The sequence below is a fragment of the Bos indicus genome, chromosome 17 (genome assembly GCF_029378745.1).
Source record: "Bos indicus isolate NIAB-ARS_2022 breed Sahiwal x Tharparkar chromosome 17, NIAB-ARS_B.indTharparkar_mat_pri_1.0, whole genome shotgun sequence".
Taxonomy (NCBI): Eukaryota; Metazoa; Chordata; class Mammalia; order Artiodactyla; family Bovidae; genus Bos; species Bos indicus.
The window spans coordinates 69276528-69289297 of record NC_091776.1 but is presented as its reverse complement, the minus strand read 5'-3'; the positions used below and the strand labels follow the sequence as shown (position 1 = coordinate 69289297).

Below are 12770 nucleotides of genomic sequence, written 5' to 3'. Positions count from 1 at the left end.
GCGAGCCTGGACGCCTCGGTGCTGGGGCCCCACGGGACAGGCCTGGGACAGCCAGTCTGGCGGGGGTGTCCCCTCTCTGGCTAGGTAAAGCCTTGCCCTGCCTCCAGTGGCTTCGTGGGGAACCAACCTCCTGGATTTAGAGAAAGCCTTTGTCACTCGTGTGTCCTGAAGGTGAGGCATTCCTCAGTGAAAGGAAGGCTGACTCTGGGGTTCTTAGTGTCCCCACCCCTGGGTGCACAGCTGGGTGGCCCCGCCTGCCTCTGACCCCTTCCTTGCCTCAGGGTCCTCAGCGGGCCATCCCCCTTCGCCCGCACACCTGTGACTCTGACCCTGCTCTTCGTTGGCGGGGGCCCGTGTGTCTACATTATCCCTTAGCCTTTGCTCTGGTGGCAGTGGGGGAATCAAAAGACTGCCTTTCAGGTAGCCCAGGTGCTAGAAGCTTCCTTGTGCCCTCAGCATGTCCTTGTCCCCTGTTGCCCGTCAGGAGGAAGGCGGGAGGTTCCTGTCCACAGAGGGCATGCGGTGTGCCAGGCCTCTGCCAGCCAGTGACCCACAGGGCTGGGGACTCAGGAACAGAGAGGAAGGCAGTAAGGCCAAGGTTGCCGTGGGCAGGTGGCCTGGGCTTTATTACACCTGGTGGGTTGCTAGCTGCCTGCCCTGCAGCCTGCCCCCCAACTGGCAGGTTACGTGGGCCGTTCCTGGGGCTGGTGTGCAGGGCTAGCCCGGCCACTGCTTGGTGACAGTCTCCTCCTCAGCCTGGCCAAGGCGCGGATGGGGCTCTGGGCGCAGTTGGTCAGGTAGGTTGCGTCCTCTGGGGAGGACTCGCCGGGCTGTCTGTGAGGCCGCAGGGGCGGGGATGCCTGGGGCTGGCCCAGCAGGGTCCTGCCTGCACTGGCTGGCCTGCTGCCCGGCAGGTGCCGCCTGCCCGGGACCCTGAGGGAAGACCAGACGGCAAGATCCCCCGTGAGTGAGTGGGCTCCCCGCACGCCCGCCACCTGCCATGCGCCCGGCCTCTGACAAAGCCTCACTCACCCCGGGGACGTCCTTGCTGTCTGCAGTGGGGGCTCTGCTCCCTGGATTCCCTTGCTGCGAGGGGCCCAGAGCTGGTCCTCCGGGATCAGCTGCAAAGAAAACCAAGCTCAGCAAGACCCAGGCCCACTCTGCACCCACCAGAGAGGGTGCCACGGAGGGTGGGGGGTGGCTTGCACCTGTGGCCCACCGCTTCCTCTGAGGCGCAGGTTTGGGAGCCTCCTGGGGCCTGTCAGCTCTTAAGCATGGGAAGGTTTGCTTTTGGACGAGGCTCCTGGTGCACTTAAAATAAAGGCTCAAAGGGCTGGAGGGGGCTTGGAGCGGGAGGACGCATAGACACACTCATGCTTGGCTGAATCGTGGGAGGCTTCACAGCAGGCACAGCTAAAGCCACCTGCCGGGAGGGCCCCAGGTGCTGGGAGCAGGGCTGGCGGCGGGTTCCCCGGGGAAGCCCAAGGCCTTCCGAGTCCCCAGGGCCGGCCCCTCTCGGGCGGGGGAGCCACGCTGCCCACCTTGAGGCCCCCCTGCTGGGCCACCTCCCGGATCTTGGACAGCATGGACCGCAGCCGCCCGTTCTCCTCCTGCAGGACCCGGATGCGGATGTCGTTGGCCTGCACCTGCCTCTCCATGTCGTCCGTGACGTTGCCAGAGCCTGTGGGGACGCACACCTGGCACCGCACCCCAGCAGGTCGGCCTCTCGTGCCCAGCGGGACAGCAGTTCCGAGGGCAGACGCACCGTGCCTTGGGCCCGTGGCCCCACAGGCACGGGGAAGTGGGTGGGGTCAGTGCTCCGGGCCCCCACACCTTCCTTCTCCTGAGGCCTTGCCTCTGCTCCGTAGCCCCCTGCCTGTGGGAGATGACCGCAGCCTTGCAGAATTTGAGAGCTGGGGTTGGGGTGGGGGAACTGGAACTCACTGAAGATTTAGCAAATAGGTAAGGAAGTGAAGCTCTTCCAAGGCTACCCGTGTTTGGAGGGCCCGAGAGACAGTGACTCGCCCAAAGGCATGGCCAGCTCCTGGGTTTGAGGGCCAGGAATTCAGCGAGGATGTTCTTTCCCACTGCTGGGGGATGGGTACTCCCCACTGACTGTGAACCAGGCAAGCTGCTGCCGCTTGTTATCTGTTTCCTGGTTCGTCACCTGCCTGTGGGGCGGTCGACAGGGCATCACGAGGCCCAGCACTCAGAACTGATGACCTACGTGACCAGCTAGATCGCAGTGGATCATCCTGCCAGCTCTGCACCGGATTCACCCGAAGCTCTAGGGGCTGGAGGGGTTGGGACGAGAACCCAGGTGGCCTGGCAGCCGGTCTTCCGAGCTGAGTCCCTAGCACTCCCATGCCATGGGGTCCCAGACACTGGACAGTTGGGGTCACTGCGCCCTTGGAGCTGGCCCTGTGGTGTGGTTTGGGGAGATGCCGGGACGGGGGACATGGAAGCTGAGCCAGGGCTGGCATGTGACAGGGCACAGGCTACAGAGGCAGCCAGCCGGCATCTGGACTTGGCTGTGTGACTCTGAGCGGTCACCTCACTGCTGGGCCTCTGTGTCCCTGTCCACACCAGGAGTGGGCAACACAAAGCACCCACGTGTCACGGGGCCTCTGGAGGCCACACGACTGCACCCCCCACCACCCTCGCTGCAGGCCCCAGTGTCCTGGCCAGACAAGCCCCCAGCCGCCGGCCCGCCCCAGGCCCCAGGTCCTCTGCACCAAGCCGGGGTCCCTACTTTGGATCTGGGCCTCTGCGGGCCTGTGCAGGTCCGGGAAAGCCACCAGCAGCCTTTCCCGCTCCCTCAGCTCCACGAGCTCCCGCTCCAGCTCGGAGATGGTCAGCCGCAGGTCCGTGGTCGCCTGCTCCAGGCCTTGCTTCTCCCGCTGCAGGCTCTGCAGCAGTTCCTGGGGGCGGGGCAGGCTCCGAGCTGAGAACCGGCTCGCAGCCCTACCCCCGGGAGGAGCCGGCCCCGCCCTCCGCCCCGCCCCGCACCTGCTGGGCCCGGAGCTGGCACTGCCCCTGCTCTCTCTCGCCCTGCACGCTCTGCAGCTGCTCCTCCACGTGGGCCCGCTGGGCCTCGGCCTCGTCCAGGCTGCCCCGCAGCTCCTCGCGCTCCTGGTCCAGGCTATCCAGCTGCTGCAGCAGGGCTCGCTGTTTGGCCTGCAGGGACTGAGCCAGGGGTGGGCGAGAGGCAGGCCGTAAGGGACACAGGAGGCGACCGTGCCCAAGCCCACCCACTTGTGCTGCATCCCGTCTGTGCACCGGGGTGCAGTGCGAGTTGTGGAGGGCCGAGGGGAGCCCGACCGACCGCAGCCCCGGGCAAGGCCAGGCCCCCAGGCTTGCAGACCCCGCCCCCTGGACAACAGTTGGCCGACTCCCATCAGCCTGGCTCCGCCCACTTCTTTCGGGTCAGGATCTCCACTCAGGAATTCTGAGGTCTCCAGCATGTCGCCCCTCGGTGGAGTTTTGTCTCCCCAGACCCTTTGTTGTGGGAGCCCAGGCGCGGAGGAGGCCCCAGCCTCACCTCCTGGTGGCGGACCATGCTGTCCACGCGGGCCTTCTCCTTGTCCAGCTCCGTGCTGGCCCAACGGATCTGCTGGCTGGCCCCGTCCAGCCGCCCCGCCAGCAGCTCCACCTGCTGCTCCAGCTGCCGCACCTGCCGCTCGGCCTCCAACCGGTGCTCGGCCTCTGCCTGCAGCTGCTGGGCCTTGCTCTCTGCAGGAAGGAGCGCGTGTAGGAAGGGGCAGGGCCCGGGAGCGCTGGGGACTCCCTGCACGGCCTCTGCCTCAGGATGGGACCTGGGACCTGGGACCTGGGGGGGAACTGTCACAGCACATCTCTGGGCCTCGGTGTTTGTCCTCAGCCACAGAGTGGGGCTCCGAGCCCTGCCCGAAGGTGGGTACTGAAAACAGAAGGCCCTCTCTGGGTGGGAGGTGGCATCACGCAGCGGTGTGGCCGGTCAGTCCCAGCCTCCTCTGTGGTTCCCTTGGCTTTGCCCCCGAAGCCCGGGAGACAGAGATGGGGGGCTGGTGGTCCGGCCACCGAGGGCAGGGCTCGTGGTGCCAGGCTCCATGGCGGGACTCCTCACCCACGGCCTGCGTGGACTCGCGCTGCTGCTTCAGCTCCCCCTCCAGAGTGGCCACCTTCGTCTTGAGGTCACTTGTTTCTGTGGCAGCCGCGAGAGAGAGGCCCTTCAGAGGCTCCCTGGGACTCGGTGGGGGCTTCATGCCTAGTGTGCCCGACGCCATGGTGGGACACTTGGGAGGGGCTCTGGGGAGGTGCTGGCAGGCCTGGCCCCTCCACCCTGCTTTCTCTTGGGCGGCTGCCATGTGTCTGCACCTCTCTGGCCCTCCGTGTCCTCCCGGGGGGTTGACAGAGTGGCTCAGAAAGGGCGGCAGCTCGTCCTAGCTCCCTCAGGCTTCACGACCTCCATGGGGACTGGCCCGCTGTGAGGCCCAAGGCCGTGTCTCTTGACGGCTTCTGCGGAGGCCGGAGGGGCGCCTCTGCTGGCTGGGGGTACCAGGAGTTCCCTTCAGTGACCCACAGGAGTGTATGAATCCCCCAGCTCCCTAGCCCCTCTGGTGGGATGACTCCTGTTCTCCAGGAGCTTCTGCGTTCCCCAGCGGGATGGGGATCAGGCTGCCGGCAGGGTAACCGGCCTGGGGAGTGCATCCCTTTCCCTGCCTTCCATACCCTGCGTCTCCAGCCCACTCCCAGCCTAGGTTTCTTCCACACCCTTGTTGCAGGGTCGGCTCCTGGGGGAGCCCACGCTCTGAGGGCGGCAGGGCCCAGCGCTGGGGGCCCGGCCTCGGGGGCTGACCTGCGAGCAGCTGCTGCCTCTCGCGCTCCCACTGGGCCCGGTGCTGCTCGGCTTCCTGGGCCTGCCGCTGCCGCGCCGCCTGCTCCTCCTGCAGGGCCTGCTCCAGCTCGCCCACCTGCATCCTCAGCCTATCCTTCTGGCCCTCGGCCTCCTCCAGCTGGGCCCTGAGGAGCCCCACGAGCTTGCCGAGGCATGCCAGGTCTTTGCTCTGCTCGGCCGCCCAGAGGCCCACGGTGGCGGCCGGCAGCGGCCTGTGCCCCATGCTGTCCCGCACCAGCTGCTGGAAGCGGCCCAGCGACGAGGGCAGGTTCTGGCTCTGACACAGGTTGATGACCACCTTGCCCACCTCCCGCAGGCTGCTCTGGACGCTGGTGCACGCGTCACAGGGCACCAGGGCCGTCTCTATGGTCTGGGAGTGGACACTCCTGGTGTTCTCGGCCGTCCCGCCTGGACGCCGCAGCGAGACGCTGACGGGGAGGCTGTCCCGCTCTGGGCAGGCCTGGGGCAGGCCTGGCACTGGGGAGGGTGGCTTGACGAGCTGGGCGGTCCCCAGTTCCCGGCTCCCGGCTGGCTCGCCCTTGGCTGTGGGCTTGGAGGTGAGGGTTTCTCCTTGGTTTGCCCTTTTCTGTGGTCAGGGAAAGAAAGGGAAGGCAGGTAAGGGAGACAGGCCTGGGTGGTGACCCCCGGGGATTTCTGTGACAGCAGCCTCGCCCAATGCTCAGACCCTCAGACGGTATCTGGCAGCAGCGTGAATGGGAGCGCGCCTTCTCCTCTCTGCTGCCTCCGTTACTAAGCCCAGGTCGATGCGGGTACCTGCCTGGCACTGGGAGAGTGACACGGTGACAGACACAGCTGCCGGGCGCGGGGCCCTTGCTGGGTGGACCCATCTGCTTGCGTGTCACTGAAGCCACTTTCGGTTTTGGTCTCCTTCCCGTTATGGCGACAGTGGTCCTGCCCACGGGTGGTTGTGAGGGTTATGGGGTGACCCAAGACAAATGGGGCTCGTTGTAAACCCCATCGGGGCTTCCCCGGGGACTCGGATGGTAAAGAATCTGCCTGCAATGTGGGAGACCCAGGTTCCATCCCTGGGTCTGGAAACTTCCCCTGGAGAAGGGAATGGCTACCCACTCCAGTATTCTTGCCTACAGAATTCCCATGGAGAGAGGAGCCTGGCGGGCTACAGTCTATGGGGTCACAGAGAGCCAGAAATGACTGAGTGACTAGCACTTTCATAATCCCCATTACTCAAACATGCCCTGGGAGGTAAGGACTGTCAGCACTCCCACTGCACAGATGAACAAACTTAAGTTCAGAGTGGGTAGGAGTTTTCCAAAGTCCCACAGTGTAAACTACAGAGCTGGGCGGCCCAAATGTGACCCTCAAGGCCTGCACTGCTACCTTCCAGAGTGGAGCCAGCAGCGGGCACACTGCTCACCTGGTGGACAAGGCAGCTGGGGCTGATGGGCTGGCGTGAGGGTGACCGCAGTTGGGGAAGGGGAGTGGTGGACGCACCTGGAGGGCTGCCTGCTGGCTGAGCATGCCCAGCCTCAGCAGACTGTTCCAGAAGCGTCGTACTGTGAGTCCCACAGACATGCAGGGCCCTGCAGCCCGGGCCGGGGGCACTATCTGCTCCAAGGTCAGGTTCTCCAGGTAGCTCGCGCAGCTCTGAAGCAGCAGCAGGAGCCTGTGGGCGGAGACGGTAGGGTCGACTGGGGCAGACCCTGGTGCCAACACGCCCTGGCACCACATGACCAGTGGCCTCCAGCTCTGGAGACTGGCCTGGGCCTAAGGGGCTCGGAGCATCTCACAGTATGCTCTGCACAACCCAAGAGCCACTTCCTCCAGGAAGCCCTCCCTGAAGGCCAAGCTTGGGGCCTCTTTGGGGCCACCTGGGTGGCAGCACTTCTGCCCGGCTGCTCCCCACTGGACTGGGAGACTCTGGGAGGCTGGGCTTTGCCTCAACTGTGTCCTCGGTGCTCAGGAAGTGCTGGCTGAGTGGCCACCGTACGTCATGGGGCTCAGAGCCTTTACCTCACAGAGGACAGTGCTGAAGCCCCTCATGGGGGAGGCTGCACATGCCTCAGGGTTAGGGCGCGGGGCAGCACGCCCTGTGGTCTCCTGATTCTAGGTGTGTGTGTGTGTTGCGGGGGGTGGGGGGGCTTCTCCTGTGTGACGAGCTGCTTCTGTGACAGCAGAGGCTGGAGGGAGAGAGGTAGGTCCCTCTCCTACCCTGAGTGAGGGGCTAATTTTAAGGTAAAGGGTGTTGGGGAGAGACGCAGGTATTTGCATGGGAACCTGGCTGTTTTAAAAGAAGACGAAGGAACTGTGTTTACAAGACAGACCGGGCAGAAAAGTGACTTTCGGTTGCTGCAGATATAGGAGGGCTGTCCAAACCCCCCGGGGCCTTGGGCAGGCAGGGACTGGGGGAGGGGGTGCTGAGCGCCTCCCAGCCATGCCCCTCTCTGGCCGAGGTGTCCTCCTCTGTGAATTGTGACAATGAATGAGCAGCCTGGGGGTGGGGTGGGGCAGGCAGAGGGTGGCCTGGACAGAGCGGCCAGGTGAGGGCTGGGAAGACATGTCAGCACCAGCTTCCCAGAAGGCCATGGGTAGACTAGGCTGTGCCTGGCAGGTAGGGCTTGACCTGTCCAGAAAGGAGTGGGTGGGGCCTTCCTGGGAGAGGGTGCAGCAGCGGAGGAAGGGGGGTGTGTTCTGGGCTCACACCCCTTCAGCCCCTCATAGGGTCCCAGAAGTGCTTTCCCGCCCACAGCTCCTCTAGGCCTCTGAGTGGTTACCCTGGGGCTCTTTGTCCCCAGGCAGGTCATCCCCAAGCCACTGGGGTCCCCGCCTGTCGGCCCGTGACCTCGTTAGCATGCAAGGTTTGGAGCACGTGGAACCTGGGCTGCGGTCGCCAGGGAGTGGAGGCCGATGACCCTGCTAACGTGAACGACGCTGTAGAAGCCATGGTGCTGCGGGGGGGAGTCCAGTGACCTCTTCCCAGCAGGGCCAGGGTGTGGACAAGTGCACCCCGTGTCTGGTGCCGTGACACAGAGAAGGGACAGGATAGAGCCTGTGGTGGAGACTCTGAGCAGCAGACGTAGCATCCTCGGCGTGCAGAAACCCTAAGAGGCAGCTGGAGAAGCAGGTGGCGGAGCCGCGGTGCCACATGGACCGACGGGGTGGCTGGCAACTCCCTGAAGATGGATGGTGAGACACGGCGCGACGCGGCATGTCGCGGGTGGAGCGGGTGCCGTGAGGGCCTGAGCTGACCTGTCCCTGGATGGCACGCACTCAAAGGTGATGGCTGTCACCGCCGGTGCTGGAGGGGGCTCCCGGGCTGCTGCTGGGCTTTGAGGGGCGGGGGCCGGCATCCTGCGGTGAGCAGGTTCCGGCGAGGCCCTCACCTGTCGATGACCAGCTCCAGCAGCACAGCGTGGGCCAGCTGCGTGAACTCGGGGTCACCCGGCACGTGGTCGTAGTGCTCCAGCAGGGCCACCATGTCCAGGTCACAGGCCGCACGGTCGGGGAACTTCCAGGAGGGGAAGCGCACGGGCCCGGCGCGGGAGAACACGTCGACGATGGCGCCCTGCAGGTCGGTAAGGTCCTTGCGCAGGCTGTCCATGCAGGCCGGGCTGCCCAGCAGGTGCGCCATCCTCGTGGCTCCTGAGGTGGGGCAGAGAGGGCCCCCCCGAGCCAGAGCTGCATGGCTGCTGCTGGAGGAAGCTTCTGGAAGCCCCAGAAAACCTGCTGAAATCCAACCTCAACAGCGGGGAGAAGTCTGATGCCTGGCCCCCTCGGGACCTGCTTGTGGGTGACCTCACAAGCCTCCCTCTCATCCGCCCCACCTCATGCCCATACGGCCGAGTCCATCGGTCCACAGCTCCTCTGAGGACCTGTGTGCCAGGCCCCTGCTAAATGCTGGGTGCCTAACAGCTGTGTTCCCAGGCAAGAATACTGGAGTGGGTTGTCATTTCCTCCTCCAGGGGATCTCCCCAACCCAGAGATCGAGCCCGAGTCTCTTGTGTCTCCTGCATCACAGATGGATTCTTTACCTCTGATCCACCGGGGAAGCCCATTTATTTTTATTTATTTATACAGCTGTGCAGGAGGATGTACCTGCTGGCCACCCCTCTCTGAGCAAAACCCTGGACAAGCTGCTGACAACTGAGAGAGAGCCGTAGCTATAGCATGACGGGGAGTGCTGGGCCACCCCTGGCCACTGTCTCCTGCTTGGGCTGCTCCTGCAGCTGCCAGCTGGGCCACGGGCCTACCCGCTGGAATCTGATCCACTTCTGCTATGGAGATCTGGGCCAAGCCTACCTGACCACATTACACTGGCTGGCTGCCCCCCGGGACTCTCTCTGGCTCTGGGGAGAAAGGCCGCCCCTGGGTACACCCCTCCCCTTGTCCTCTCTCCGCTCCCGTCCCCTCCACTCAGCACACCATTGGCTACAAGCGGCAGTTCCCATGCAGGCACTCATTTCTGAACCTGTGCCCATCTGTTTCCTCTGAGTCACACCTCTCCCACTGCAGTGTGACCTGGCCACCTGGGCGGGGACCCTAGGGCCTGCCTGTACCCACAGGGGCAGGGAAACCCAGAGGGCCCCAGGGTAGTTCCTGAGGGCCAGCCAGCCTCCCAGAGGACTGGCCCTGTCCTCACGTCTCTACAGGTGTCTGTCCGTGGAGCTGGACGTCTGAGTGTGCCCGGCTCTTGGACCTGCCTGCCGGCTCTGGGGCTCAAGGTCAGATGCTCAGTTAGTGGCCTGGCTTCCCGTGTCCAGCCCTTCAGTCCCTGGGAGTAGATTAAGGGAGAGTGAGGGAGTGTGCACTCTGGGAGGGCTTCCTGGGAGGAGGTTGCCGTGGAAGAAGCGGGCTGCCCCAAGCGGGAGAAGCAGTGAGGGCTGCTGGCCTTGAGCTCAGGGCACTGCTGGCTCTGACCACGGGACCTGCTGGGTGTCACTCCCCAAATCCACCTCCTTTAAACAGATGAGGGAACTGAGGCTCTGGGAAGTTAGGGGGCTAGGCCGAGGTCACTCAGGGAGCTGGCATTCTTGCGTCCAACATCTCTGCTCTGACTTCAGGCAGTGCTGCTCTAGGAGTCTAAAAGAAATAATGTCTAAAGCACTGTCTAAAAGAAATACAATGCAAGCCACATACAGGACTGAAAATTCTATACTCGCCACATTAAAAAAAAAAGTAAAAAGAGGTAAATTAATTTTAATAACATACATTATTTAACTTAATGTACCGAAAATATCTCTTCAATGTGAAATCAGTATAAAGATATTGTCTCAAAAATCCAAAGTGTATGTGACATGGACAGCACATCCCAGTTTGGACCAGCCACCATTTTCAAATACAGCACCACATGGGTTGGTGGCTACTGCATTGGACAGAGCAGGGTAGGGGGTCAGATCCAGTGTTCAGTAAGTGGACAAAAAAAATGGTGATTGAGTACCTTCTATGTGCTGGGCACTGTCTTTAAAGAATAGGGACAGAGCAGGGCACACAGCCCAGTCCACCAGCAACAGCCACCTATGGCTGAGGGTCTCTGCAGGGAGTAAGTCATGGGTGTGACAGTACAGCAGTTCCACCCACAGGTGGGGTGATATAGGTGGAAATACACACAGGTCACACACACACAGGTCAACGTCCCACGTACATATGTTGCCCCAGTGATGACGTCTCACGAGATATCACCCATGAGATGTTATGTCCCCAAAGGATGAGGCAGAAACAAATGGAAAAACCGACTGAAACATTCCGGTTTCCCTTCCTGGAACTGCAAGAAGGAAATAAATAAAGCAAGCAAGAAATCCCACCGTGGGAGGAGGGGTTCTCAGGAGGTAAAGGACCTGGAACTCAGGAGCTTGCTTGTGTAGACACAAAGACACAGTAACCTGTTCGCCCTCAAATAACTACAGTGTCCCTCTGGGGCCAGATGTTAGATCATGGTTCTTTTCTAAAAATATTTATTTATTTTTGACTCTCTATTTGTGGCATATGGGCTCGGTAGCTGTGGCGGGTGGGCTTAGTTAGCCCCTTGGTATGTGGAGTCTTAGTTCCCCCATCAGGGATTAAACCTGCAACCCTTGAACTGGAAGGTGGATTCTTAACCACTGGACCACCAGGGAAGGCCCCAGATTCTGATCCTGATGAGCAGGAGCAAATGCCAAAGCAGCAGAATATACAAGAGGAGAACACAACACTGAAAAAACATCCGAGGTTACCCTACATCATTTCTTCCGAACAGCGGCAATTTGCACATATAAGCCTGGTTTGAGAACCACGTGTGTGTGTGTGAAGTGAAGGAGCACTGGACACAAGCTTTCTCCATCATTCCTGGGTCTTGAGGAGAACCCTCAGCCTGAAGCTTCCCTGCACTGCTTCTGAGGTCACACAAATGATGGCACTAACTGAGCCACCACTACCCTGGGGTGGGAGCAGCTGGTAACCTTGCCTCTCCATAGGTCCCTCAGCCCAAGGTGGATTTTAACCCACAGAGAGTGAAGGAACCTTTCCTTCACTCCTGTTCAACATTCAGATCCCTTCTTTGTCTTAAGCCCTGGGACCCTACCCCTCAGGTAAAGATTATGCCTACCTCCTGACCAGTGGGCTTCCCTGGTGGCTCAGACATCTGCCTGAAATGAGGGAGACCTGGGTTCGATCCCCGGGTCAGGAAGATCCCCTGGAGAAGGAAATGGCAACCCACTCCAGTACTCTTGCCTGGAAAATTCCATGGGCAGAGGAGCCTGGTATGCTACAGTCCATGGGGTTGCAAAGAGTCAGACACAATTGAGTGTTTTCACAAATCCTGACCAGTGAACCCATGGAAATGCTTTGGAAACTCTAAACCCATCTATATAGCAGCGTCAGTCTCTGACTCAGGATTGCTAACTGCCTGGATACCCCGGGGGATACTGAAGGAATTCAGTGAAGACAAAGCAAGTAACTGCACTAGGGAACAGTAAGAAAGGCCTGGGTTTGGATTCCCACTCCACCATGTAAATTGAGGATCTGTAAATGAGTTGCTCTGGGAAATAAATGATGGAATAGATGTAGTGTTTGGCACAGAGTCTATCTAGCTCATGGTACATGTTCAATAAATCCTAACTTTCGTTATAATTCTACGTTAACAGTAACACTAACATCAACCAGCTATGGTGTGAGAAAGAGACACGGGAGGAGACTTGGGAGGGCATCTTTTCCTGTCACTCCCCCCGCCACACCCCCATTTCATCGGTGAAGAAATTGAAGTCCAGGCAAGGCTTCAGAGCCAGACACATTCTGGAGTTAGGAGGGAGGGGAGAGGGGAAAGGGAGGAGAAGCCCCCAGGAGGAGAAGCGAAAAGAGGGGGGTCGGGGTGTGCTAGGGGCGGGGAAGTGGCCCGCAGGGACCAACCTGCAGACGTGAGGGGTGGAGCCTAAAGGAGAAACCTAGATCTGAGTTGGTCCACCCGGTTCGAGGGCGGGACTATGGAAGGCGGGGGTGGAACTGGAAAAGACAGGACCTCGGGAAAAGGGACCAGTGGGAATTAGGGACTGAGACTCGGGAAGGGGTCTGGAGTACGTGGACCTGAAGCAAAGAGGAGCTTGGAAGAATAGGCAGGCGGAGATTTGGCCAAAGTGGGAGGCCAATGGGAGAGAACCCGGGACTTAGAAGGCGGGGTCGGAGGGAGAGGGGAAATGGCCTGGCAGAGTAAAGGAGGCGGGTCCGGGCGTTGGGGCGGGAGATGTAAAAAGTCTCACCAGTCTCCGGCGTCGCAGCCTCAGCCCCTGTGTCTGGCGGGTTCTTGGAACCGCCCCCAGGCGCTCCTGCAGCTCCGGTGATCCAGTGCAAAACCTAGCCCGGCTCCTTGACCGCTGCCATGGCAACGGCGTCTCGCTCGCGGGAAGGGCGGGAAGTGACGTCACGGAGAAGGGGAGGGTCCGGACGT

General features: G+C 61.5%; 1 protein-coding gene across 3 annotated transcripts; it reads right to left on the bottom strand.

The window, feature by feature from the left end:
• Positions 1–593: 593 nt before the first annotated feature.
• Positions 594–12738, bottom strand: CCDC157 (coiled-coil domain containing 157). 3 transcript variants are annotated; one of them, XM_070769818.1, is made up of 11 exons: positions 12583–12738; positions 8239–8497; positions 6350–6521; positions 4838–5462; positions 4106–4183; positions 3542–3732; positions 3010–3186; positions 2753–2921; positions 1542–1681; positions 1033–1121; positions 594–933 (listed from the first exon to the last, which is right to left on the bottom strand). In XM_070769818.1, exons 2-11 carry the CDS (start codon positions 8484–8486, stop codon positions 684–686), a joined length of 2139 nt encoding a protein of 712 aa, XP_070625919.1. In that variant the 5' UTR covers positions 8487–8497; positions 12583–12738; the 3' UTR covers positions 594–683. The 3 variants fall into 3 exon arrangements, with proteins under 3 accessions (XP_070625919.1, XP_070625920.1, XP_070625921.1); XM_070769819.1 differs by lacking the exons at positions 8239–8497; positions 12583–12738 and adding an exon at positions 7732–7855; XM_070769820.1 differs by lacking the exons at positions 8239–8497; positions 12583–12738 and adding an exon at positions 7630–7742.
• Positions 12739–12770: the final 32 nt, after the last annotated feature.

What these genes read in the sequence shown, in the direction of transcription:
- CCDC157 (XM_070769818.1), bottom strand. Translation starts at nt 8,486, where the DNA reads ATGGCGCACCTGCTGGGCAGCCCGGCCTGCATGGACAGCCTGCGCAAG. An exon ending in GCCAGCAGGCAGCCCTCCAG is followed by an intron (nt 5,463 to 6,349) that starts GTGCGTCCACCA and finishes CCCTGACCACAG; the next exon opens with AAAAGGGCAAACCAAGGAGA. An exon ending in ACAGCAAGGACGTCCCCGGG is followed by an intron (nt 934 to 1,032) that starts GTGAGTGAGGCT and finishes GTCTTCCCTCAG; the next exon opens with GGTCCCGGGCAGGCGGCACC.